At 38.6% G+C, this 25,020-nt stretch overlaps 1 protein-coding gene across 2 annotated transcripts in view; it reads left to right on the top strand.

Annotated features, from left to right (window-relative positions):
- The window catches only part of LOC127442286 (phospholipase D1-like), a 50,938-nt gene extending 29,991 nt beyond the window's left edge, over window positions 1-20,947 (top strand). For both annotated transcript variants that reach the window (XM_051700190.1, XM_051700191.1), the window contains 11 exons: window positions 2,162-2,290; window positions 2,441-2,559; window positions 2,741-2,854; window positions 3,310-3,420; window positions 7,352-7,440; window positions 8,865-8,978; window positions 12,875-12,924; window positions 14,694-14,828; window positions 17,117-17,270; window positions 17,360-17,477; window positions 19,145-20,947. In XM_051700190.1, coding sequence (XP_051556150.1) covers window positions 2,162-2,290; window positions 2,441-2,559; window positions 2,741-2,854; window positions 3,310-3,420; window positions 7,352-7,440; window positions 8,865-8,978; window positions 12,875-12,924; window positions 14,694-14,828; window positions 17,117-17,270; window positions 17,360-17,477; window positions 19,145-19,369 — 1,358 coding nt within the window. In that variant the 3' untranslated portion in view covers window positions 19,370-20,947. The remainder of the gene's footprint in view (window positions 1-2,161; window positions 2,291-2,440; window positions 2,560-2,740; window positions 2,855-3,309; window positions 3,421-7,351; window positions 7,441-8,864; window positions 8,979-12,874; window positions 12,925-14,693; window positions 14,829-17,116; window positions 17,271-17,359; window positions 17,478-19,144) is intronic.
- Window positions 20,948-25,020: the final 4,073 nt, after the last annotated feature.

Raw genomic sequence — 25,020 nt, forward strand, 5'->3', positions numbered from 1 at the left:
TGGAACTACTGCAAGAGCATGGAGGTAAAGATCTAAAACTCTTCATTTGTGTTCTGCAGAAGAAAAACAAATTCATAAACATCTTAGATATTATGAGGGTGAATAAATGATGAGAGAATTTTCATTTTTGGGTGAGCTGCCCTTTAACAGTTTGAATGGCACATTTCTGCACATTGTTTTGTGGTCTGTATTAGCGCAAACTAGATTGACCTGACAGCAAGCCCCGCAGCTCTTAAAATGGCCTGTTCAATTATGTGGTTTAGAGAGGATGAAAAATTATCATGAAAAACTAAATTATAGCTGTTTGTCATTTTTGTGGAATTCAGTAAACAATGTATGATGTGACCCCTCTAATTATTCAGTTTTAGCTTTTGGTATTATACTGTTTTGGAGTACTCTAAAATATTGCTACACATACACCTGCTCTCAATCCATCTGTTATTACATGTTTGTCAAGGAAATGGACATTCCAAATGTGTCAGTAGTCTAAAGTTTGCTTGGCTCGATGTCAGTTATTTTGTCATTTGACACTGGCAGCCACTGCTAAACTGTTTCAGTTGTGGCGTGTACATGTTTCAGCATGTATGCTTATCATGTATTCATAGCTTTCATTCTCTAACAAATTGTTTGCAGGGTTGGGAGGGTAACTTTTTAAATGTATTCCAATACAGAATACCTGATGTAAAATGTAATTTGTAACGTATTCCGTTAGATTACTCAAGGTCAGTAACGTATTCTAAATACTTTGCATTCGATTTTTTCACTTGTTTTGACTATAAAAACTCTGCCAGTACAGTAAGACAAAATACACGTTAAAAATACATTCTCTGAAAAACCTAAATATCTTATGCAGTGTTGTTTCTAAAACAAGATAAATCAAATTGATCTTGTTTTAAGGATTTTTAGATATTTTTACAGGAAAACAATAAAAAAGTTATCAAGAATACGATTTTTGCCTAATATCAAAGGTTTTACTAGAAAAAAAGAAATTAAGATCCAGTGTGAATTTTCTTGATAAAAAAATATGATCGTGCCTGTTAACATGTGCATGTAAAATGGCTAGAAATAGCATTTTAGCTTAGCGTAAAGCTGACAAATTACACAAGGTTTACTTCTATTTCTTCTGCTCCAAACTTACTTCAAACTTACTTCTCTGTCTGCTCGTATGAATGTAACACATCATAAAGTGTTTCACCGCTGTTCAAATGCACATTGGATTGCATCATTTAAATGTATAAATGTTTTCCATCTGAAAGGACTAAATATTAAATGAAATAAATGACAATAAAATGCAAAGTAATCTCTTCAGTAATCAAAATACTTTTTGATTGTAACTGTATTCTAATTACCAATGATTTAAATTGTAACTGTAGTGGAATACAGGTACTAATATTTAGTATTTTAAATACGTAATCCTGTTACATGTATTCCGTTACTCCCCAACCCTGTGTACATGAAACTGGGGTTGAGCGGGTAGAATTCAATGAAGCTGTCAGCTGAGGACATGTGAGGCATCTATTTCTCAAACTAGAGACTCTGAAGTACTTATTCTCTTGTTTAGTTGTATTTGGACCTTCCAAATCTCTATGAAATCTTCAGTTTTTTGGCAATTTCAAGCCTTCATTCCTCAAAACAATGATTGACTGACAGGTTTCTAGAGAAAGGTGTTTCTTTTTTGCATACTGTGGCAACTCAAAAACAAACACAAAGACAATGTTAATCTTCATTTAACAAACCAAATAACTTTAAGCTGTGTTTGATATACATCAATCCCGTTACATGTATTCCGTTACTCCCCAACACTGATTGTATGCATGTGTATGCCTGCATTTCCATGGTTGCACACACCATGAAAAAAAGACTTTTAAAGGGATAGTTCACCCAAAAATGAAAATTCTCTCATTATTTACTCAACCTCATGCCATTCCAGATGTGTATGACTTTCTTCTGCAGAACACAAAGATTTTTAGACTAATATCTCAGCTCTGTAGGTCCTTTCAATGCAAGTGAATGGTGGCCAGAAATCTGATTTTCATTTTTGGATGAACTATTCCTTTAAATATTTTGACGTAGAGACATTGGAAATTTTAAAAGCATTTTTTGTTGAATTCAAAGGATCAGTTAGTGTTGTATAGCAGTATTATGTGACTTGTGTCTACAGAGAGTGGCTCAGTGCACAGTCTGCAGACAGGAGTAGGAGAGTTAATGGGGAACACACGCTTCTGGCACGGCAAAGACTACTGCAACTTTGTCTACAAAGACTGGGTTCAGCTGGACAAGCCTTTTGATGGTTAGCCACACGTTTATTACCTGGCAGCTTTTGTTTCCTTCATTACATTGATCATTGATCATTAACTCCAAGGTTACTGTTATAAAACACAAGGGTTTTCATGCGTTTCATGTTTACAATCTTGCTTTTTAACACTGTGCTCGACTGTAGATTTTATTGATAGGTACACAACCCCCAGAATGCCCTGGCATGACATCTCCTCAGTGGTCCATGGGAAAGCAGCCAGAGATGTGGCCAGGCACTTTATACAGCGTTGGAACTTCACCAAGGTGAGATTTTTACCAGCCCTCTGCCTTGGCCCCTAACCCAAACATTCCGAACTTTTCTTCATGCTTGACAGGCTTCTGAATTCCCTTTATGTTCACTTCAAAAAGTTTAAGCACTGACATTTGTTAAAGCATTATTCAGTTCTGTCACAATAAGCTGATTTTTCTTTCTTTTCTCTCACAGATAATGAAGCCAAAATACAGATCGCTCATCTACCCGTTTCTACTGCCCAAATCTCACAGTACGGGCAATGATCTGAAGTACAAAGTACCAGACTGTGTCCAGACCAAAGTTCAGGTTAGAAGGAAACACACACGTAAAAGGAAGCAATGCACTGTAACAGCTGTAGCTCAACTGGTAGAGCATAGCACAAGGAAAGGACAATGCCATGGCTTAGAGGCTGTCACACTGGGAAGTTGTCACAATCTTAATAACTATAAGGTTAAGAGTCAAAAATCCAGTTGCACCAAGGTAACTGTGGTTTTCAATGTAGATTTCAATAGGTAAGTTCCACTGTGGCAACTTACCCCATATAGAGTGCCAAACCGCTATTGCTCAACATGTGTTCAATGAACCGTATCATTTTCATGGGTAATAACCATGCACATTTCTTTTTATTATTATTTAGGTATGTTGTCTATACAGAAATTGAAAGAGAAAAGTATGACCACCAGTCTCCCCTATATTGAATGTACTGTAAGTTGCTTTGGATAAAAGTGTCTGCCAAATGAATAAATGTAAAGGTCTTTCAGGTATTGCGGTCAGCTGCAGACTGGTCGGCGGGAATCAAGCACCATGAGGAGTCCATTCATAATGCCTACATTCAAGTCATTGCCAAGAGCAAGCACTTCATCTACATTGAGGTACACAGTCAACCTTTTTCCTGCTGCCTGTTAGTTTACAGCCACATGTTTCAAATGTTTGGACCTCCATTGTGGCTTAGGTGCAACCAGTGGGACTGTTCATTAAAGAATGCTAAATGCAAATAGTAACATGCAACTAGTCGTATAATTGCGCATAGTTAGGATGTCAAAATAAATAGGCATTTCAAATATTAAGTGAAAACACTCCCCATATCTTTTGTTGTTGATGTGTGATCAAACTGTCACTTGGTAATACTGTATGATTAATACAACATTTAGCCCAGTGTTTATTGAGTTATTTCAGTATTTGAATTTAAGGACATTTTTGTTACTTTTGTACAGTATACTATTTTTGTACCATGTTGGATAACCAATTGATGTCAAATGTAAAATCTGGGTGAAGAAGCCAAAACATTTGAGAACCACTATATTATGTACAGTAACACTGTTGACATTTCACTTGCTTGTGTTTCATATTTGTGATTTAATGCTTGCTGTATGGCAATCATCACAAATATAAAAGTGAAATTTCAACAGTATTTTCACTATGTTACAAGTCACATGTGCCTTTGTTGGAGCAATGGCCTAGCATAGGGCTGTACACTTACTGCTTTGGGTGTTAGAACTGGTGATACTACAAAATTAATTAGCACAAATTATTTTTATTTCTTTCGCACACAGGAGCATAGTCAAAATTGTTTTTGTTTTTATTATTTAAATTCTTTACTACTACTACTACTACTACTACATTTTTGATGCAATGCCATATTTTAATGACTTATTTGATATATCTTTACTATAAAAATGTATCACAAGATAAATCATGGTGCTACAACACCCTCATAATGTCTTTGACTGTGCATTTGACCCCACCACCGCAGAATATGTATATGTATCCCCCTATGGTGTTTATCGACAACCTGAATAACATCTTAAGTTTTCTTTGATCACATCAGTTTCTGTAGTTCTCTTTTGCGTACAGACTGGAATGCATGACCAATGTGCATGAAGGAATATTTTACTGCAATCTTGACAATGCGTTCACAGCAACCTGCTAAACGTGTTCTTTGTTCTTATCGCAGCATGCAAATCGGTTCAAATTTGGTGTCGCACATGGCCTCTTTTACTGTTTTGATAAATATTATTTTTTGATGACCAAAACAAGCGCTACAATAAATATTTCACAAAATTAATTTGATAACTTGATCCGTATGTCTAACACTGACAGTACAGGGATTTTGTTAGTCAGTGGATACAAACATAGATCAGTAAGCTTTAACCATACTGATTGGTCTCATGGTAAAGTTTTTGCCACTAGTACAAAAAAGATCTGGATTCTAATCCACCCTCATATAACTTTTTAATTTAATAAATTAATATTGCATCTGTACGTACCGTGGTAGCCTGTGTGAAAATGTAACCATTCGCAGTTCCAAACATTAGTAACTGCTACAGGTTATTATACAAATCCACAAAGGTGGTACAGAATAACAGAAAAGGAGGAGATGACAGCATTTCACCAGATGCGGAACACTGTGAACAACACACAATGCTTTCCATGTAAAAATAAAAGCTCAAGGTGAAAGTGACATGTCAAAATAAAAGCTCCACCTTGTTTATTCACAAAAAATTAACAGCTTAAATTTAAAAAAAGGTTTTTATTAAGCTACTATGTATCATTGTATATAAAATACAGTGCATTCAGAAAGTATTCAGACCCCTTTCACATTTTGTTATATTGCAGCCTTATGCTAAAATGCTTTAAATTATTTTTTTTATTTTTTTCACATCAATCTACACTCCATACCTCATAATGACAAAGCAAAAACCAGATTTTGATAACTGCAAATTTATTAAAAAGAAAAAAACTGAAATATCACATTGACATGAGAATTCAGACCCTTTGCTATGACACTTGAAATTTAGCTCAGATGCATCCCATTTTGCTGGATCATCTTTGAGATGTTTCTGCACTTTGATTGGAGTCCACCTGTGGCAAATTCAATTTATTGGACATGATTTGGAAAGGCACCCACTTGTTTATATAAGGTCTTACAGATGAAAGTGCATATCATAGCAAAAACCAAGGCATGAGGCCAAAGGAACTGCCTGCAGAGTTCAGAGACAGGATTGTGTCGAGTCACAGATCTGGGGAAGGCTACAAAACAATTCCGGCTGCATTGAAGTTTTCCAAGAGCACAGTGGCCTCAATAATTCTTAAATGGAAGAAGTTTGGAACAACCAGGACTCTATCTAGAGCTGGCCACCCAGCCAAACTGAGCAGTCGGGAGAGAAGGGCCTTGGTAAGAGAGGTGACCAAGAACCTGATGGTCACTCTGGTTGAGATCCAGAGATCATATGTGGAGATGGGAGAAACTTGCAGAAGGACAACCATAACTGCAACACTCCACCGATCTGGGCTTTATGGCAGAGTGGCCTTTACATTTAAAGGACTCTCAGACTGTGAAAACAAGATTCTCTGGTCTGATGAAACGAAGATTGAACTATTTGGCCTCAATTCCAAGCATCATGTCAGGAGGAAACCAGGCACCGCTCATCACCTGCACAATGCCATCCCAATGGTGAAGCATGATGGTGGTAGCATCATGCTGTGGGGGTGTTTTTCAGCAGCAGGGACTGGGGGACTGGTCAGGGTTGAAGGAAAGCTGAACACCGCAAACTACAGAGATATCCTTAATGAAAACCTGGTTCAGAGCACTCAGGACCTCAGACTGGACCGAAGGTTCACCTTCCAACAGGACAATGACCCTAAGCATACAGCCAAGATGACGCAATTGTGGCTTAGGGACAGCTCTGTGAATGTTCTTGAGTGGCAGAGCCTGAGCCCGGACTTGAACCCAATCGAACATCTCTGGAGAGACATGAAAATGGCTGTCCATCAATGGTCCCCATCCAACCTGACAGAGCTTGAGAGGATCTGTAGAGAAGAATGGCAGAAAATCCCCAAATCCAGGTGTGCAAAGCTTGTTGCATCATACCCAAAAAGACTTGAGGCTGTAATCGCTGTCAAAGGTGCTTTAACTAAGAACTGAGTTAAGGGTCTGAATACTTATGTCAATGTGATATTTCAGTTTTTTTCTTTTTAACAAATTTGCAAAGTTATCAAAAATCTGGTTTTTGCTTTGTCATTATGGGGTATGCAGTGTAGATTGATGTGAAAAATAAATAATTTAAAGCATTTTAGCATAACAAAATGTGAAAAAAAATTAAGGGGTCTGAATATTTTCTGAATGCACTGTATATGCAATAGGCAGTGGATGTATATCATGAGTGGGAACATGTCTGTTTGCATTTTGTTTTGCGTTTTAACTGGAAAGGAGCACGAGGTGCGGAGTGAATAGAGTGGGTGTCTGGATGCACGAGAGAACATCGCCGCCCACTGTCACTCAACGCCACTGATAACAGCCGCAACGAGCACTCATTATAACATTAAACATAACAAACTCCGGTGCTAGATAGGCACTTATTATTAACACAAACAAACTGGAAACTACTGCTCGAGAACTGGAAATATTTATTATGCATCAGACACTTACCTGATGAAAGCTATTTCAAAAAGTGGTGTGGACAAAAATTGGCAAAGGCAAAAGTGGTTGGGACATGTCCCACCTGTAACTGACGCCTATGACGTCCCATATTATAATTTTTAGTCTCAAAAGTGAGTAAAACTGTCACACTTTACAGCCCTGGCCTAGCAGTTAGTGCACATGCTCTGACCCATTTAGATATTGTGTTAGCTTGGGAAATGCAAATGAAATGCAAGTTTGAGTCTGACTTGTGTTACCTGATGCTGTTCCCTTTTCATCTCCTAAAAGATAGTAAATGCCTAAAATAAATTATTGACCTGATCTTATTTGCCTGATGAACTAAAGTGATTGTTTCTGCATTTCATTGTTTTGTTTTCTTTCAGAACCAGTTTTTCATTAGCTGTGCCGATAACAAACATGTCTACAACAAGATTGGCGAAGCCATTATTGAGAGAATCATCAGAGCTCACAAGTAAGTGCAAGAATCCTTGTGCATTAACACTGATTGTCATTCTTCACTGGTCACTGGACCAGTGGAGCTCAGTAGAAATGCAAAAGCATATAAACAAACACGAAAAATGGACCAAAAATACTGATGACTCATCTTGACTTGCACTACACAGATTTTTGTCCAATCAAACGTTCTCTAGAATTCAAATGTCCCTCTAGTATAAGAATAGCAAGTAGCAAATCATGGTTCGTGACTGTGACATAACTAAAGCCAATTGGCTATTTAAAAAATAAAAAGGCACAAGCCCTTCAATAAATCCTGCCTAAACGGTTTCAATAGGAAATATGTCAGCACAGGAAAGAAAACCATGCTTGCCAAGTGATTTCATGGGGTCTTTAAGCAGGCACACTTGTGTCACTCCCTTCAGTAAACTGCCACATTCTTCCATGTTAATGAAATCCTAGAAGTTATGAAGTATCTGATTTACAGGGGAAACAAGTTCCTCTCTGTGCAGCATGTCATGCACACTGGCTCAGCTGCAGAGACAGTCCTGTCTGAAATGCACATTGGCAGCTAATGAGAAGCTTGCACCTGTCGGTGCATTGATGTGAGCCTGACATGAGCCGCTCTGCACCTAGGCATGCCACTCTTTATTTAGTCTTCTCATGAATTGCCCTCAGTACATAAATACAGCATTGTTGTTTATATTATAAAAATTTTGTTTTTAATCACAATGTGTTTAGAAAGCTCTGGGAGAGGAGTCAATCGTAATGACTTTATAATTACGGAGGCAGCGCACAAATTGAGCATACGGAAATGTTGCTTAAAAGGAATTGGTTGGAAAGGATGGTGCCATTAACGCCACGGGAAGTTGGGGAAGAACACTATATGGTCAAAAGTATGTGGACATCTAAACTCCACACCCACGTGCTTGTTGAGCACAGAATTTCAAAACCATAGGCTTTAATAGGGAGTTGGTCCTCACTTTGCTATTATAACAGCTTCTACTCTTCTGGATAGGCTTTCCATTATATGTTGGAACTTGGCTGTGGGTGAGCTCAGAGACTGATGTTGGGTGATGTTGGGTCTGGCTCACAGTTGGCCTTCCAATTCATCCCAAAGGTGTTCATATTTTTGATTTGTGGAAGCCAGTCATGTTTTTCCACACCAGAATCAGTAAACCATTTCTTTATGGACCTTGCTTTGTGCACAGGGGGATTATCATGCTGGAACAGAAAAGGGCCCTTCCCAAACTGTTGCCACAAAGTTGGAAACACAATTTTCAAGTATGTCATTGTACAGTATGTTATTGCATTAACATTTATTAAAGGGCCAAGGCAAACCTGTTGATTAGAATGGGGTGTCCACATACATTTTGCCATGTACTGTATGTTGTGTATTTACATGTATGCATTGGGACTGATGTGTGACGTATCATGTCACAGAGAGAATAGGAAGTTCCGTGTGTATGTGGTGACTCCTCTGCTGCCTGGCTTTGAGGGAGACATCACCACTGGAGGAGGAAGCGCACTCCAGGCTGTCATGCATTTCAACTACAGGTAGGAATGAGACTGTTACTGTGAATGTGTCATTATTGGGGAAATATTACTTCTACAGGGAGGGCAGCACAGATCATACATTAAATATCATACCACCTGAGGCCCCTGCAACAACAATGATCCATCACTGATCCCAGATGTTTTTGCAGGAAAGAAAGTATAGAAGCAGTTAAAATTGAAGTGTGTTACTTCTGCGACACTAGAGTCACCAAATGGAATTGCAAAAATAATTACCTGTTTTCAGCCAGGTTTTCTGAACACTCTGCTGTCTTCCATTGGTTGACAGTCCCGTCCAAAGCTCATGGCATTGGTTGAGCCAGTGTTGCTTTGTTTGGCTGGTCGAGATGCATGAACTAACAGGAATGTTTTGATAGCTCTACAAAGCCATTGGGTTTACAGTTCTTAGGGAAATAAAAATGAATTACTCATAAAGGGGCGGTCACACTACACTTCGAGCTCCATTCACTCCCATTCAAACGCATTCGAATGCAGCAGAGCAGAAACGCAAGCTCATATGAAGAAATTTCGTACCACGCTGCATACCAAAGCACAAGCTTTGGGATCTCTGAACCGCGAATTCTTACGACAAGAGGACGCGTGACCGATAGGAGACTGAAATGTCACACACTGACCTCTTGGCTCAATTTAAAGGATACATATTTCAAAGCTGCTAGATTTATTGGTGCAGGAAATTGACAATATATTTTAATTTTTTAAAAATAATATTATTTGTTTTTTGTGATGTATTTTTTACTTACACCAGAAGTCCTCCCGCATGACATCATATCCTGGTCCTTTGCATTGTATGAAAAAATGTGTGTGCTCAAAGCCTAGTTTGACCGCCCCTTAAGGCCAAAGTACAGTGGCAAGAGAAAGTATGTGAACCCTTTGGAATTAACTGCATTTATGTGTAAATTTGTCTTAAAATCTGGTTTAATCTTAATCTAAGTTACAATAATGAACAAACACAATCTGTTTTAACTAATTACGCACAAATGATTGTTTTGTTCTTGTACATATTGAATACATCATTCTAACATTCACAGTTTAGGTTTGAAAAAATATGTGAACCCCTAGGCTAATGATGTCAACAAAAGCTAATTAGAGTCAGGAGTTGGCAAACCTAGCCAACACCACGAAGGATGCCACTGCTTTCTAACAGAAACATTGCTGCCTGCCTGAAGTTTGCCAAAGACCACCTTGACACTCCACAACGCTATGGGGAAAATGTTTTGTGGACTGATGAAAACATCATCACAACATGAAAACATCATCACAACAGTGAAGTATGGAGAAGGGAGCATCATGATTTGGGGCTGCTTCTGGGCCTGGACCGCTTGCCATCATCAAAGGAAAAATGAATTCCTAAGTTTATCAAGATATCTTACAGGATAATGTCAGGGTGGCTGTGCACCAGCTGAAGCTCAGTAGAAGTTGGGTGATGCAGCAGGACAATGACCCTAAACATCGAAGTAAATCCACAACTGAATGGCTTCAAAAAAGGAAAGTCCACCTTTTGGAGTGTCCCAGTCAGAGCCCAGACCTTAACCCAGTAAAGATGCTGTGGAATATGGATGAGCTAAAGCAGTTCTATAAGGAAGAATGGTCCAAAATTCCTTCTGAACGTTGTGCAGATCTAATCTGCTGCTACCGGAAATGCTTGGTTGATGTTATTGCTGCCAAAGGAGGATCGACCACTGCTTAAATCCAAGTGTTCTCTTACTTTTTCTACACCACTGTGAATGTGTTCAATAAAGACATGAAAGATTATGATTGTCTGTGTGTTGTTAGCTTAAGCACATTGTGTTTGTCTATACTTGTAACTTAGATGAAGATGAGATCACATTGTATGACCAATTAATGCAGAAAACCAGCTAATTCCAAAGGGGTCATATACTTTTTCTTGCCACTGTATACTTCGGTTGTCCACGTTGCTGATCGCTCCGTGCACAGTATGCGTGATAAAAATGTCATCATCAGCACAGTCCACACACGGCCCAGATTTTTTCGACCCGCAGATGCAGTCCATGTCTGTTCGCATCGTCAACGCATGCACTGGCCATTTATTGTACTAAACGAGTATCAGAAAGCAGTTGTAGTGGGCATGCGTTGAACGCGTTCATATTTGCTTGTGGTCAGAAAAGTATACTTTGAAAGGCAATGCCCTCGGCCGGGGCGCGATCCAATCCAGAATGTAGAAATACTAAGTATACCTGGGCCTATAGTTACCTCTGCATGTTAAAAGTGCACTCAGTAATTTTTTCCTCATTAAAAAAGTTTAACTCCTAAAGACATGAATTGTAGTATATGTAGGAAATCATGACCAATCACATTAAAATGAAGACATTATTTAAGTCATATCAGTAACCTACTAAAAGCTGTTTTATTCTACATGGAGAGGGTCCGCACATGGCCATGTTAGAATCACATGACCAGCTGAATACTACTCGCTTAATCTCAGTAACCATCCTGTTATTTGACACTTTCACTCATTGATTTAAGTAATCATGGCTGACTGCGAATACAACATTTCTGAATACTGAATACTGAAACTGAAAACTATTGCTTTTAAAATGTGTTGCATCCAAGCCACTAGGTGTCAGTGTAAGTCCAAGATGACACAAAAGTCGAATCCCAGACATTTTCGCAAATTTAGAAATCCCAGCCTGATGCTTTTTTAAGGTCCGAAAAAGAGGACATGTCCGGGAAAAAGAGGACGTATGGTCACCCTATGTTAGCAGCGGTGCAGAAATTACTTTTAACATGGGGGCGATGAGGAAACATTTAGAAAATCTATATAAAGTGACTACTACTAATAGAAACACGTGTTGTAATACTAATATGTCATGCTTGGGTGGGGACAAAAAGTAAACAGGACTTACGGTGCTGCCTTGCTGACGTCTTGACAAAGCGCTCTGGGATGCTTTGCTTCAAGTGTTTGTTCATGGTGGTTGTACTGCTATGATAAGCCATTTCTAATTTGCATAGCTTACACAGCACCACATTGTTGGGTCTCTGGCTAAAATACTCCCACACTTTAGATGACTGTAGGCGAGTTTTTTTCTTCAGGGGAATCCATACTTAAACCGGGCGCTGCCATTTTAATTACTCCATTGTGACGTGCCGACGCATGTTATGCAAATCGACGTATTTCTGTAATCGATGACGTCGATTATGTCGATGAATCGTCCCAGCCCTACAGTTAACGCTTTCTCTCTAGTGCACATTCTCTCACTCCTCCGATTATGATTTAACAAGTCTGGCAACATCTTCACAGCTTCTTTCAGCTTTATCAGATTGGAAGCCCAAGCAGTCCTTATCTATGTGACAAACATGCTTTTATCATGTGACATCCTGCTGTCCAATCACACTCTTTGCATATCATCAGGATGAAAGGAGGAATTTATCAAAGAAAAATGTAAATGTCGTTGATGTGAGGATAATGACCCACATTAGACAGGGCTCCTTTGTTTTCCAATGCTGGCTTACAAATTCATTCCATTGCACACATAAGAGGCACAGCCAAGTGTTAAATGCTTGTTTCACTTGTCTGGAAAATGAATCGAAGCATTGCTTCAGTGTTGCAGTAAATGTGGAAAAATGTGCTGCAAGATTTTTTTTTAAATTGCCAGTAAAAATCATCTTTACCTCCGCTCTCTTGCAGTAGTTCCATGTTTTACGTGGGAAGACAGGTTTACTGGTTTATAAACTTGCTTTTTGTAGATACCATGGTAACCAAAAGAATATTGTCATGTATAGTATTGTGGTGTAGCCTAGCTTGAGAACACATTGCACTGTCATAATGTAAGATAACATTTGAAAAACCAACCAAAGATAAAGTTTTTGAGAGCTGCTCTCTGAATTCTAATCATGGCCTACATGTCTTGATTTTTTAGAACCATGAACAGAGGAGAGTACTCCATAATTGCTCAATTGAAGAAAGAATGTAAGTCTTATTGTTTCCTTTCTCTGTTCTCTCTCTCTCTCTCTCTCTCTCTCTCTCTCTCTCTCTCTCACTCTTTCTCTGCTGTGTTGGGGAAGAAGTGATAAGATGATGTGATTGTGAAAGACTCTGTGGTGACAGTTAAAGTTCTCTCTTTGTCTGACTGTCATCTTTGGTATAAATGATTTGGTTTGCAGATAATGTCACATCAGATATACTTATGGTGCTTGCAAGGTAGCACTTTTTTAATATTGTTCCAATATTCGGATTGGACTAAAAAGTATTAAAGGGATATTTCACCCAAAAATGAAAATTCTGTCATCATTTACTCACCCTCATGCCATCCCAGATGTGTATGACTTTCTTTCTTCTGCTGAACACAGATGAAGAATTTTAGAAGAATATCCCAGCTCTGTAGGTCCATACTATGTAAGTGAATAGGTACCAACATTTTGAAGCTACAAAAAGCACATAAAGGCTACATAAAAGTAATCCATATGACTCCAGTGGTTTAATCAATATATTCAGAACCAATATAATAGGTGTGGGTGAGAAACAGATCAATATTTAGGTAATTTTTTACTAATAAATTCTCCTCCCTGTCCAGTGGGTGGCCATATGCATGAAGAATGCAAATCACCAAAAAGAAAAGAAGAAGAATGTTAAAGTCAAAGTGTAAGTGGAGATAGGGCTTGGGTAGCTCAGCGAATATTGATGCTGACTACCACCCCTGGAGTCGCGAGTTCGAATCCAGGGCGTGCTGAGTGATTCCAGCCAGGTCTCCTAAGCAACCAAATTGGCCCGGTTGCTAGGGAGGGTAGAGTCACATGGGGTAACCTCCTCATGGTCATTATAATGTGTGTTTCTCGCTCTCGGTGGGGCATGTGGTGAGTTGTGCTTGGATGTTGCGGAGAATAGCGTGGGCCTCCACATGCGCTAGGTCTCCGCAGTAACGCACTCAACAAGCCACGTGATAAGATGCGAGGATTGATGTCTCAGACGCGGAGGCAACTGAGATTTGTCCTCCGCCACCATGAGGACTTAGAGCGCATTGGGAACTGGGCATTCCAAATTGGGGAGAAAAAAAAATTTGGAGATTGATAGTAAACAAGGATCTGTTTCTCAGCCACACTTATCATATCGCTTATTTCCATATAAAAATATGGATTTAACCACTGGAGTCCTATGGATTACTTTTATGCTGCTTTATGTGCTTTTTAGAGCTTCAAAGTTTTGGTACCCATTCACTTACATTGTATGGACCAACAGAGCCGAGAAATTATTTAAAAACTTCTGTTCCTTTAAACTCCCATAGTTTTCTTCTGCCTTTTTTTTTTTTTACAAAGGCTCCAGAATGGCAAAAGCCAGACCAGCCTGTTCTGTGCTTCATACAACACATGACATCATAACAAATAATGTCTCATTTTAGAATGATCTAAATACAGAATTGCCGTTTCATTCATCTTTCTAAAGACTGGTCGGAAATCATGAGATTAATCATGATTATTTTATTTTATATATATATATATATATATATATATATAGATAGATAGATAGATAGATAGATAGATAGATAGATAGATAGATGATCGATCAGTGGTCTTTATACATGAAAATATACATATATGTGTCTTTATATTTTAGAAAGGGGATCATCATATTTGGGTGTCCTTGGCATCAAAAAGTTTGAAACCCCCTGGTCTAATTGGCAAATCTAGGGAATTGTTCAAAGGTCAATATTTCACCTTCTTTCTCTCTTTCTTCCCGCACAGTGAACGACCAATGGATGAACTACATCTCGTTTTGTGGTCTGAGGACCCATGCTGAGCTGGAGGGCAGGCTGGTGACTGAACTCATCTATGTTCATAGCAAGATGCTCATTGCTGATGACAACACTGTCATTATTGGTGAGTTAGCAAGATGAGGAGGGGTTTGAGGCATAAGGGCGTTCAACTCTATGCATAATCCACCAGGTGGCTATATGATTGTGCTCCCCCTTGTGGCAAACTCCAGTAAAACATTGAGTTTTAAGCTTAGTATAGATACTAAGTGACACTTATTCAAGAGAACCTTAATGGTGAAGTGTGTAATTTGAGCCACCAGCATAACCAAACAGAATTGCAAAAATAATTTCAAACAGTCTTCCCGAACACTACCAACATCTTCCATTGTTGGTCAAACAGATAGTCCCACCCCAAACTGATGCCATTGGTTGAGCCACTGTTGGGCTGGTCAGGATTCTCAAACAATCACAGCTATGTTTTGATAGAGCCACAGTTTTTACACTCTTCGGGTGATTCAACCGGATGGCTTACTTACAGTTGACTGGGTATATTAAGTTGTAATAGAAGAAAGTATTTTGACAAACAAATGCATCATGTTTTCCTTCTGATTCGCTGAAATAGTGCTCATGAAATGACATCAACATACTTTCTTTTCAAAAAGATGCGACTCGGTGTGTGCAAGGCTGCACTACCAGATGTTCAATATTAACCACTGGCAGTTCTATGCTTAACTTAATCCACATGTTTTCTTACCTCTGACTGTAAGACATATCATATCTTCAAAAGAAATCACATAACACTGTGCAAGAAGAGGGAGAAAGTCATAAAAGATAAGCAAGTTGTCATTTCAGATAAAGCTTGTGATTTTGAAAGATGATACAAGAAATAAAATGAAGAAAGCCATAGATCAGGAGGCAGACGGGAGCATTTGGCCTCATGCTAAATTGAGTTATCTCTGATCCTGCTGCTGGAACATTTGTGTGCTATTGAATTAAATGCCTCAAGATCCAATCTCTTGTGAAACAATCAATAGAATTGAATAGCAAGAATCACAAAGTACCAAAAAAAAAACAACAAACAAACAAAAACAAAAAGTTCCATGAATATTGTGTCCTTTGTGCTCAAAGTTTTTAGATAAAGCTACCTGTAGTCATAATCTACATAAACCCCCCATCATGCAAACTGTCTTTTTTATAGTTGTTGTAACTGATGATACAGCTCACCCTTAAAATCAACATGAAACTAAATAAATTGAAAAATACTGTAACATGTTGAAGGAATGAGGAAGCGGGAGACAACAAATCCAACTCAAAGGTAAATTTATTAATAACACAAAACACGTTTGCTTGAATGCGCAATGGTGTAGCTTCAGATAAATCACTCAGTAGTTTAATTTATGGAAATGGCAGCGGCCAACACACCGCTTGTCAGCTGGGTTCTCTCTCTCTCTCTCTACACTCTGAGGGGTGGCCCCTTTTTATTTCCCACGTCTCTCACTGTGAACATAGAAAAAGCAATGTAACAGTTAAAGACGGGCAAGGAAGAGGTGGGAACTGGCTGAACAATCAACGTAAAGTTTAATCAGAAACTCAACATTAAACAAACATAAACATAAGAACACACATGCAACGCGACCGCGTGTGTCTCTTTCTCTCTCGAACTGGTGCTTCCGGCTTCCCTTTATCTCACTCTCCCACTGATCAGCTGATTCAGCACCGGCCGTGCATCGTCACAAGCAATTACCAGCAATTCATGTCAGGTGAAAACCCTTACTGCTTCCTCTCTCCCCATACGAATGCTCGACCACGCCCTCGCCTCCACAAATAAATTTTGATTTCATGTTTACTTTAAGGACACTTGGGCATCACTGGATTCTCATACTGAGTTATGCTGCCTTCATGTGCTGTCGGAATAATCCTACTTCCCACTTCTGAAATGGTAATTAGGAATATGTTGCTTTCAAGTGCTTTTGTTGTAAGAAAGAACAGAAAACATGGAGGACAACAGGTTCATTCCTGCGGATTTCTTGGGGAACCTTTATTTTGACACCATGAAATGTACTACTCGGGCAGCTTGCTGATGATAATGGTATTTTGGGCAAATACATGCTATTTTCACTGTGTAAATTGTACAGTTTGATATGCTTCAAATGGTTGCTGATATACGTAAATGTACATGACCAAAACGGCAAGCGCTAACAATTAGCTGTATTTAGAAAAATGAATTAAACCTATCATTCACTACAGAAACCAAACTCTCCTCCGCCATGTTGAAAGTTTACATCTCCTGCCAACTCGGAAACTTGGGTATCAAAATGATCTCATAGTTTCCCTGTTGTAATTATGACTTCAAGTGTCTTTCGTGTTCTTTCTTTATTATTTTCTCTCTCTGTCTTTTCCTCTCACATCCAGGTTCTGCCAACATCAATGACCGCAGCATGTTGGGAAAGAGGGACAGCGAGGTGGCTGTGATTTTTGAAGACTCAGAAACAATGCCATCAGTGATGGATGGACAGGAGTATCAGGCTGGCAAGTTTGCCCTGCAGCTCCGACTGGAGTGCTTTAAGTAAGATCAGAAAGCCAACAGTGCTATTGTTAGAAACACAGAACCTCTGAATCACAGTTTAAGCTCTTTGTCTTTCTTTCATAATCCAGAACCATTCTTGGTGGCTTTACTGATCCAACTATTGATGTGACTGACCCCATCAGTGACCGATTCTACAAAGATGTGTGGATGACCATCTCAGGTCGGAATGCCACTATCTATGAGAAGGTAGACATGATTTTCTTTTTTCTTTCTAGCTGTCTTATCTCACAAGGGCATTCAGCGGAATTAATGATGGCTACTTTACATCTTATTACATGGAGCATATGAATTATGATTTAGAGGTGTTGCTTATTCACTTGTCAGATAGGTATTGCTCTCAATCTCTGTTGAAGCTCTCATGCTCTTCATGGCATCCCAGTAATAATAAACTTTAATGGAGTGAGATTTTTCATCTAAGCTGCCATTTTAGGCTGACAATTTCAGTAAATGGCAGCTTTAACACACCAGCCACACAACCAAACATTGACTCACAAATATACACATATTTACATTTGGATGTATCAGTTCTCTCCTTAGAGATGTACTAAGGAATTTAATCCACGTCAAATAAAGTTTTAGTCTAAAAGTTCACCCAAAAATTTTATATTCACTCACCCTTATGTTATTGGGGGAACTATTCCTTTAAAGAAATTAATAGTGCTTAAAAATGTGTTTAAATTAATGCACATGCATATAAGATGAAGACTGCAGGTTATGGTTGGGTTAAGTTAGGGTTAGTTTAGGGTTCTAGGAGTGACCTAAAAAAAAGCTGTATTATTTGACATAAGTGTGGTCCCCCTTCATGGTGGCCGCCATTTTGAGAACACATGACCAGCCGAAAAATATTAAGTTTAGCTAATAAACCATCTGATTATCAGACAAATTCAGTTTGCAGAACAAATGACTATTTTATGACAAATAATACATCCTTACATTTATATAGTGCTTTTCTAGGCACTCAAAGCACTTTACATTGTATAGGGGGACTTTTCTAAACCACCACCAGTGTGCAGCATCCACCTGGATGATGCGACGGCAGCCATAGTGCACCAGTACACTCACCACACACCAGCTATTGATGGAGAGATGAGTAGAGTGATGTAGCCAATTCAGGGATGGGGATTATTAGGAAGCCATGATGGATAAGGGCCAATGGGGGGAATTTGGCCAGGACACCGGGGTACACCCCTACTCTTTACGAAAAGTGCCCTGGGATTTTTAAAGACCACAGATAGTCAGGACCTCAGTTTAACATCTCATCTGGAAGACAGTGCCTTTTTACAGTATAGTATTTCTGTCACTATACTGGAGCATTAGGACCCACACAGACCACAGTGTGAGCTCCCCCTAATACCTCTTCCAGCAGCAACCTTAGTTTTCCCCAGGAGGTCTCCCATCTAGGTACTAGCCAGGCTCGACCCTGCTTAGCTGTGCAACCAGGCAAGAGCTGCAGGGTGATATGACTGCTGGCTTAATACACTCCAAATAGGGTCATTTCTCAATGGCATAGATAACCAGAAAACCTTTTGTATTATTCTGCAGTGACGCTGATATCAGTGTAAAATCTAAGACCACTTTCATGTTTTTTGTTGAGGAAAACATAAACAAAAAGTACTTAGTGAACATTTAATGTTATGTTATTTAAACATTCCTGCTAATAATTAAAATATTTTTCTTTAGATCATTTTTCAATGATCAATTTTACAGTTTTACAATTTTTAGCCTTATTATTTAAGGGTTTTAATTTTTTTTAAATGTCAGACTTTTGCCATGAACAAAAATGAATGTGCTATCTGTGCTGAATTGCCAAAGTGTGAGTGGCAAGGAACTGAGAATCGTTGATGTCGTTGCAGGTATTCCGCTGTCTGCCTTCCAGTCTGGTGCGGAACAAACAGGAGCTCTTGAATTTCCAGTCCAAACCAAGTCTTGATAAAGAGGACCCTGTGAAAGCTCAGGAGCTTTTGAAGAAGATAAGGGGCTTCCTGGTTCAGTTCCCACTGGAATTCCTCTGTGAGGAGAACCTCATGCCCTCAGTAGGCACCAAAGAAGCCATGGTGCCCACTGAGATCTGGACCTGATGCTGCCAAATGCAAACCACAGAAAAGACAATGCACATCCAACATGGGGAAAACAAAGATACCACTCTGGTAGAAATATCTTTGGTTTTTAAAGCTCCACACAGACATGATAAGAAGGAGCAATGGATATTTATGGGCTAGTTCACAAAAAAAAAAAAAAAAAAAAAAAAAAAAATCTGTCATCATTTACTCATCCTCATGTTGTTCCAACCCTGTATGACAAGTTGTCCAAGTCAGATGGGTTTAGAATGATTTGAGGGTGAGTATATGACAATAAAAGTTTCATTTTTGGGTGAACTAACCCTTTAAGGAAAACTGTGTATCCTTTGTCATTAATGAAATGGACAGTTTAATATTGTTGGACAGTTTAATATTGTTTTGTATCTTTTATCAATGTTTTAAATGTACAAATTTTTAAATACTATTTTATAAGCACCTTAATTACCAGCACATATTATTGTGCTTTTACTATAATGTGATTATCAAAGTTGCCTTTGTGAGATCCCAAAACAAAACTAGGCCTTTTAAATAAATTATTCTAATGCACAAAAAGAGGATCTGATTTTATTGCTAGAGATGGCACATTTGTAGAGACACTGCTCAAAGAGAAGGGTGAAATGGAGAGTGGAAGCCCTGTCATATGTAATTTGTCACTGCGGCCCATTCTTCAATGTTGTTTCCCCAGTGGGACAGCATCCGTGACACGTTGAATCCAGTAATATGTGTTTGCTGTCTGGTGAATCTGCTCATAGACTGAGTCTGCTGAGGCTCACACTGTCCAGTCTAAGTGTCAGTGCTATGGAAAGACAAGACAATCTGTCTGTGAATTAAAGTGCTGAGTGTCTGAAGTTGTTGCTTCTCGACACCAAACAGCCATGTGTGTCTCTCCCAGTTCTATCTGTCCTGCCTCTAAAATGTGGCATGGGTCCGTTTTTCACGAGTCAGTGGTTGTTGTCATTTTCACATTCACCCTTGATGTCAGATAATCATCAGTAAGCTATTTTCTGCAGTTACCCATTTGTTTCTGAATTTTTTTTTTTTTTTTTTTAATGAATTAAAGAGAAGGTATTGGAATATGAATGAAACAGTGACAATTAAAATGGCAATACAACTATGTATCATAACTGAATAATCTTAAAAATTGAAGAGATCTTACTCTCTTTTGGGCCCTACATCAGCATTGCTGTGATTCGTAGGTAATCACAGCAGTGCTGATTTAGGGCCATATCGCATGATTGTGAGTGTGATATTGCTTATATAGAACAGTTCAATGAAGAAGTAAATAAAAAAAAAAAAATTAGGAAAAACTGAATACGGTCATAAAAACGCATTTGTGCATGGAACTACTTTCTTACGCGGCAGATCAGGCCAAACATTCAAGGGTGTGTAAATTTTTGATCAGGGCCATTTGGGTGATTTCTGTTATCATTATGATTTAAAAAGGAGCCAAACAACTATATGATAATAAATGGCTTCATATGATCACTATCCTTAAATAAAAGACAGTTTTTTTGCATGATCAGTCATATTTTCAAAATCAATGCCAAAATTTCACAATTTCTGCCAGGGTATGCAAACTTTTGAGTACAACTGTATATATATTAGGGTGACCATACGTCCTCTTTTTCCCGGACATGTCCTCTTTTTCGGACCTTTAAAAAGCGTCCAGCCGGGATTTCTAAATTTGCGAAAATGTCCGGGATTCGGCTTTAGTTGCAGTATGCATCTGGTCTAATACTTCATTGTGTGTGCGCACATATTTTCATTGCTTTAACCCCTCTTTGTAAGTCCCGCCTTCTCGCACACTAATTGGTCGATTATAAGAGGCTTGCAGCAACTATTGGCCAAATTTCTGCCTATCAATCTCTCAACAAATGCACGAAGTGCTGTTGTGTGCAGCATCAAACAGTTACATGACAGTAGCAGCAAATGACAGCTGAGTGGAAACAATGCCCAAACGAAAGTGCAAATTTACAGAAGATTTGCACAAAAAAATTCCCATGCTTTCGTCCAGGTCGAGATCTGTGGGAAGCAGAAGGTATGACATGTAAAGCTGGCACTTATGTGTCAGTTGCTAATAAAGGTGCAAGTGATTTTGGGCCGTTTTCAACTAAAAACGGAAAATTTTTATGCGTTTTGGCTGTTCGTTTACACAACAACGCCGTTTTGGGGCCTAAAAACGCAAACTTTTGAAAACGGGTTTCAAAGTACAAGTTTTTGAAAACGATGCCATTATCGTCTCCGTGTAAACGTACAAAAACGCGAATTTGTGAAAACGATGAAGTCATGCGCACGCGTATTACGTGTTCAGTCTATAGGCATGCACGCGAGTACTTCAAAACAATGCGCGAGACATTCAAACCTACAATGGCGGACTACAGGACTGTGTTTGTGCTGCTCAAGATTTTGAGTTTATTGACGCATCTCCAGCAAAGTGTAGATTTACTGCATCACTACTATGACCGGCGATCACCATCTTCATTGTTTGTATTCACAGCTCTGTGGAAGAATGCTTATGTGCGTAATGTTTCTTTACAAAGTGACATCGCCAACTACTGGCCTGTCATGCATAATACAGCATTTTTAGTCGTTTTTCACAGATCCGTGTGAACGGGGATCGTTTTGACAACGTTGTCGTCTGTACGTGAAACTTTTCAGAACTCACTTTTGGAAAAACGTTTCCATTTTTAGTACATCGTCGTCGGTAAACGTACCCTTAGCACACATTAGCTCTGCAAAGAATAAAGGGTCAGCAAAAGGTGGAAGTTCATCAGGTAAATTAACGGACTACTTTTTGCGACCAGGTAAAATGATCACATTGCTTCATTTTCCATGGCCATTCAAAATAATAGTAATAGTAAATGAAGGTACACTCATGGCATCAAATATTTTATTTTAGTACATGGACATTCAAAAGAATGTTGGAAATTTTTATTTATTTATATATATTTGTGTTATGATAATAGTGTGTCTTTTTCACTGTATTAAAGTTTGCATTCATAGTAACACTGTTTTGAACTGTTCAGAAGTTTACATACACTTAGGTTGAAGTTATTAAAACTCATTTTTTAACCACTCCACAGATTTCATATTGGCAAACTATAGTTTTGGCAAGTCGTTTAGGACACAATCTGCCTGTAAACTGTTGGAAAAATTACAGATTGTTTAACTTTTAATTGACTATATCACAATTCCAGTGGGTCAGAAGTTTACATAACTTTAAGTTAACTGTGCCTTAAAGCAGCTTGGAAAATTCAAATGCCTGAAGGTACCACGTTCATCTGTACAAATAATAATGCGGAAGTATAAACACCATGGGACCACGCAGCCATCATACCGCTCAGAAAGGAGACGCATTCTGTCTCCTAGAGATGAACATGATTTGGTGCGAAAAGTGCAAATCAATCCCAGAACAACAGCAAAGGACCTTGTGAAGATGCTGGAGGAAACAGGTAGACAAGTATCTATATCCACAGTAAAATGAGTCCTATATCGACATAACCTCAAAGGCAGCTCAGCAAGGAAGAAGCAACTGCTCAAAAACCGCCATAAAAAGTGCACATGGGGACAAAGATCTTACTTTTTGGAGAAATGTCCTCTGGTCTGATGAAACAAAAATTTAACTGTTTGGCCATAATGACCATCGTTATGTTTGAAGGGAAAAAAGGTAAGGCATGCAAGCCAAAGAACACCATCCCGACAATGAAGCATGGGGGTGGCAGCATCATGTTGTGGGAGTGCTTTACTGCAGGAGGGACTGGAGCACTTCACAAAATAGATAGCATCATGAGGAAGGAAAATTATGTGGATATATTGAGGCAACATCTCAAGACATCAGCCAGGAAGTTAAAGCTCGGTCGCAAATGGATCTTCCAAATGGACAATGACCCCAAGCATACCTCCAAAGTTGTGGCAAAATGGCTTATGGACAACAAAGTCAAGGTATTGGAGTGGCCATCACAAAGCCCTGACCTCAATCTGATTGAAAATTTGTGGGCAGAACTGAAAAAGCATGGGCGAACAAGGAGGCCGACAAACCTGACTCAGTTACACCTGTTCTGTCTGGAGGAATGGGACAAAATTCCAGCTACTTATTGTGAGAAGCTTGTGCAAGGCTACCCAAAACATTGGACCCACGTTAAAGAATTTAAAGGCAATGCTACCAAATACTCAATCCAGCCTGTCTGGCACCGACAATCATCCATGCGATTTATCTGATCAGCCAATCATGTGGCAACAGTGCACTACATAAAATCATGCATATACGGGTCAGGAGCTTCAGTTAATGTTCAAATCAACCATCAGAATGGGGAAAAATGTGATCTCAGTGATTTGGACTGTGGAATGATTGTTGGTGCCAGATGGGCTGGTTTGAGTATTTCTGTAACTGCTGATCTCCTGGGATTTTCACATACAGCGGTCTCTAGAATTTACTCAGAATGGTTCCAAAAAAAAAAAAACATCCAGTGAGTGGCAGTTCTGCTTCTCAATGTGGTGGACTAGTGTCTTTCTGCACATGACTGTTTTGCCTCCACTTATTCCCTCTACAAGCTTTTTGAATGAAGGCTGCTCAACCAATGAGAATGGCTGATCATCAATCACAAATTCAAATACTAGTTATTAATTGTACTTTGGGATGCACTGTGTCCAAGTTCAAACCTTGCTTGTTTGAAAGGAGGATGCAAGGCCCCTTGTCTGGGATCAGATGTACTAGGCTGCTCAGTCATCTCAGGCTGGCTAGTGTCTTCATTGGTCAAGTGATTTGGATGCTTCCTCTGATAAGCAAAACAGTGCAAATAAAAAAACAATTGTAGGCTTTCTTAGATTTACTCAGTTCTTAAGTCTGTTTATTCATTAACCTCAAAATTTTTCAGTAGGTAGATCACAGTTTATCATCATCATCATCATCATTACTATCACTAGGGAAATGCTGTTTTTCCTCATGATCCACAGTGAAACATCACTAGCTAATAGTTTATGGGTGGTTCTAGTTTGTTAAAGTTTGAGGGTTTTAAAGAAACAGAATGAGAGAAAAATCAAGTGCACTGTGATTTAAAGTAAATTTGTAATGTGTCTTTTTAATGACTTACTCTTAATTTATGTGAGTTTTGAAATGTTACATTTGCCAGAATTTCTGCCTTACCCAGATTTTGAACTGTTCTCAACAATAAAAGCATCAAAATCAGAAAAATTATCCATTGCACTTTTTTACTAAGAGCTAAAACATTTTAAATGCATCTTTTAAGTGTACAATTTGTATTAAGTGTACAATTTGTATTAATTAAAAAAAATAAAAAAAACAATTCGCTGTCCTTGATGCCACTGACATTATATCATGAAAGAATTTCAGAGAACAATTTTAGAGCTTCAACTGAAGTTATGATGAAAATGAGAAGTGACAGTGAAGCATATACATATCTGCCAGGGCAGCAGAGTGACCAATCATATTATTATCTTTTACATTTAAGAAAAATGATCTGAGAGTAGCTTTTATAATTTGTAATTACTTAACAGGTTATTATTTATTTAAAAGATTGATTTGACAAAAATATACAGTTCTTTGCATTTTATACACTAAAATTTCATTAAGTATGTTAATAAGTGCAATGTGGCCAAAATGGCATTATCATATACACACAAAAAAAAAAAAG

This window comes from Myxocyprinus asiaticus, chromosome 6 (assembly GCF_019703515.2).
Source record: "Myxocyprinus asiaticus isolate MX2 ecotype Aquarium Trade chromosome 6, UBuf_Myxa_2, whole genome shotgun sequence".
In the NCBI taxonomy this organism is placed as follows: Eukaryota; Metazoa; Chordata; class Actinopteri; order Cypriniformes; family Catostomidae; genus Myxocyprinus; species Myxocyprinus asiaticus.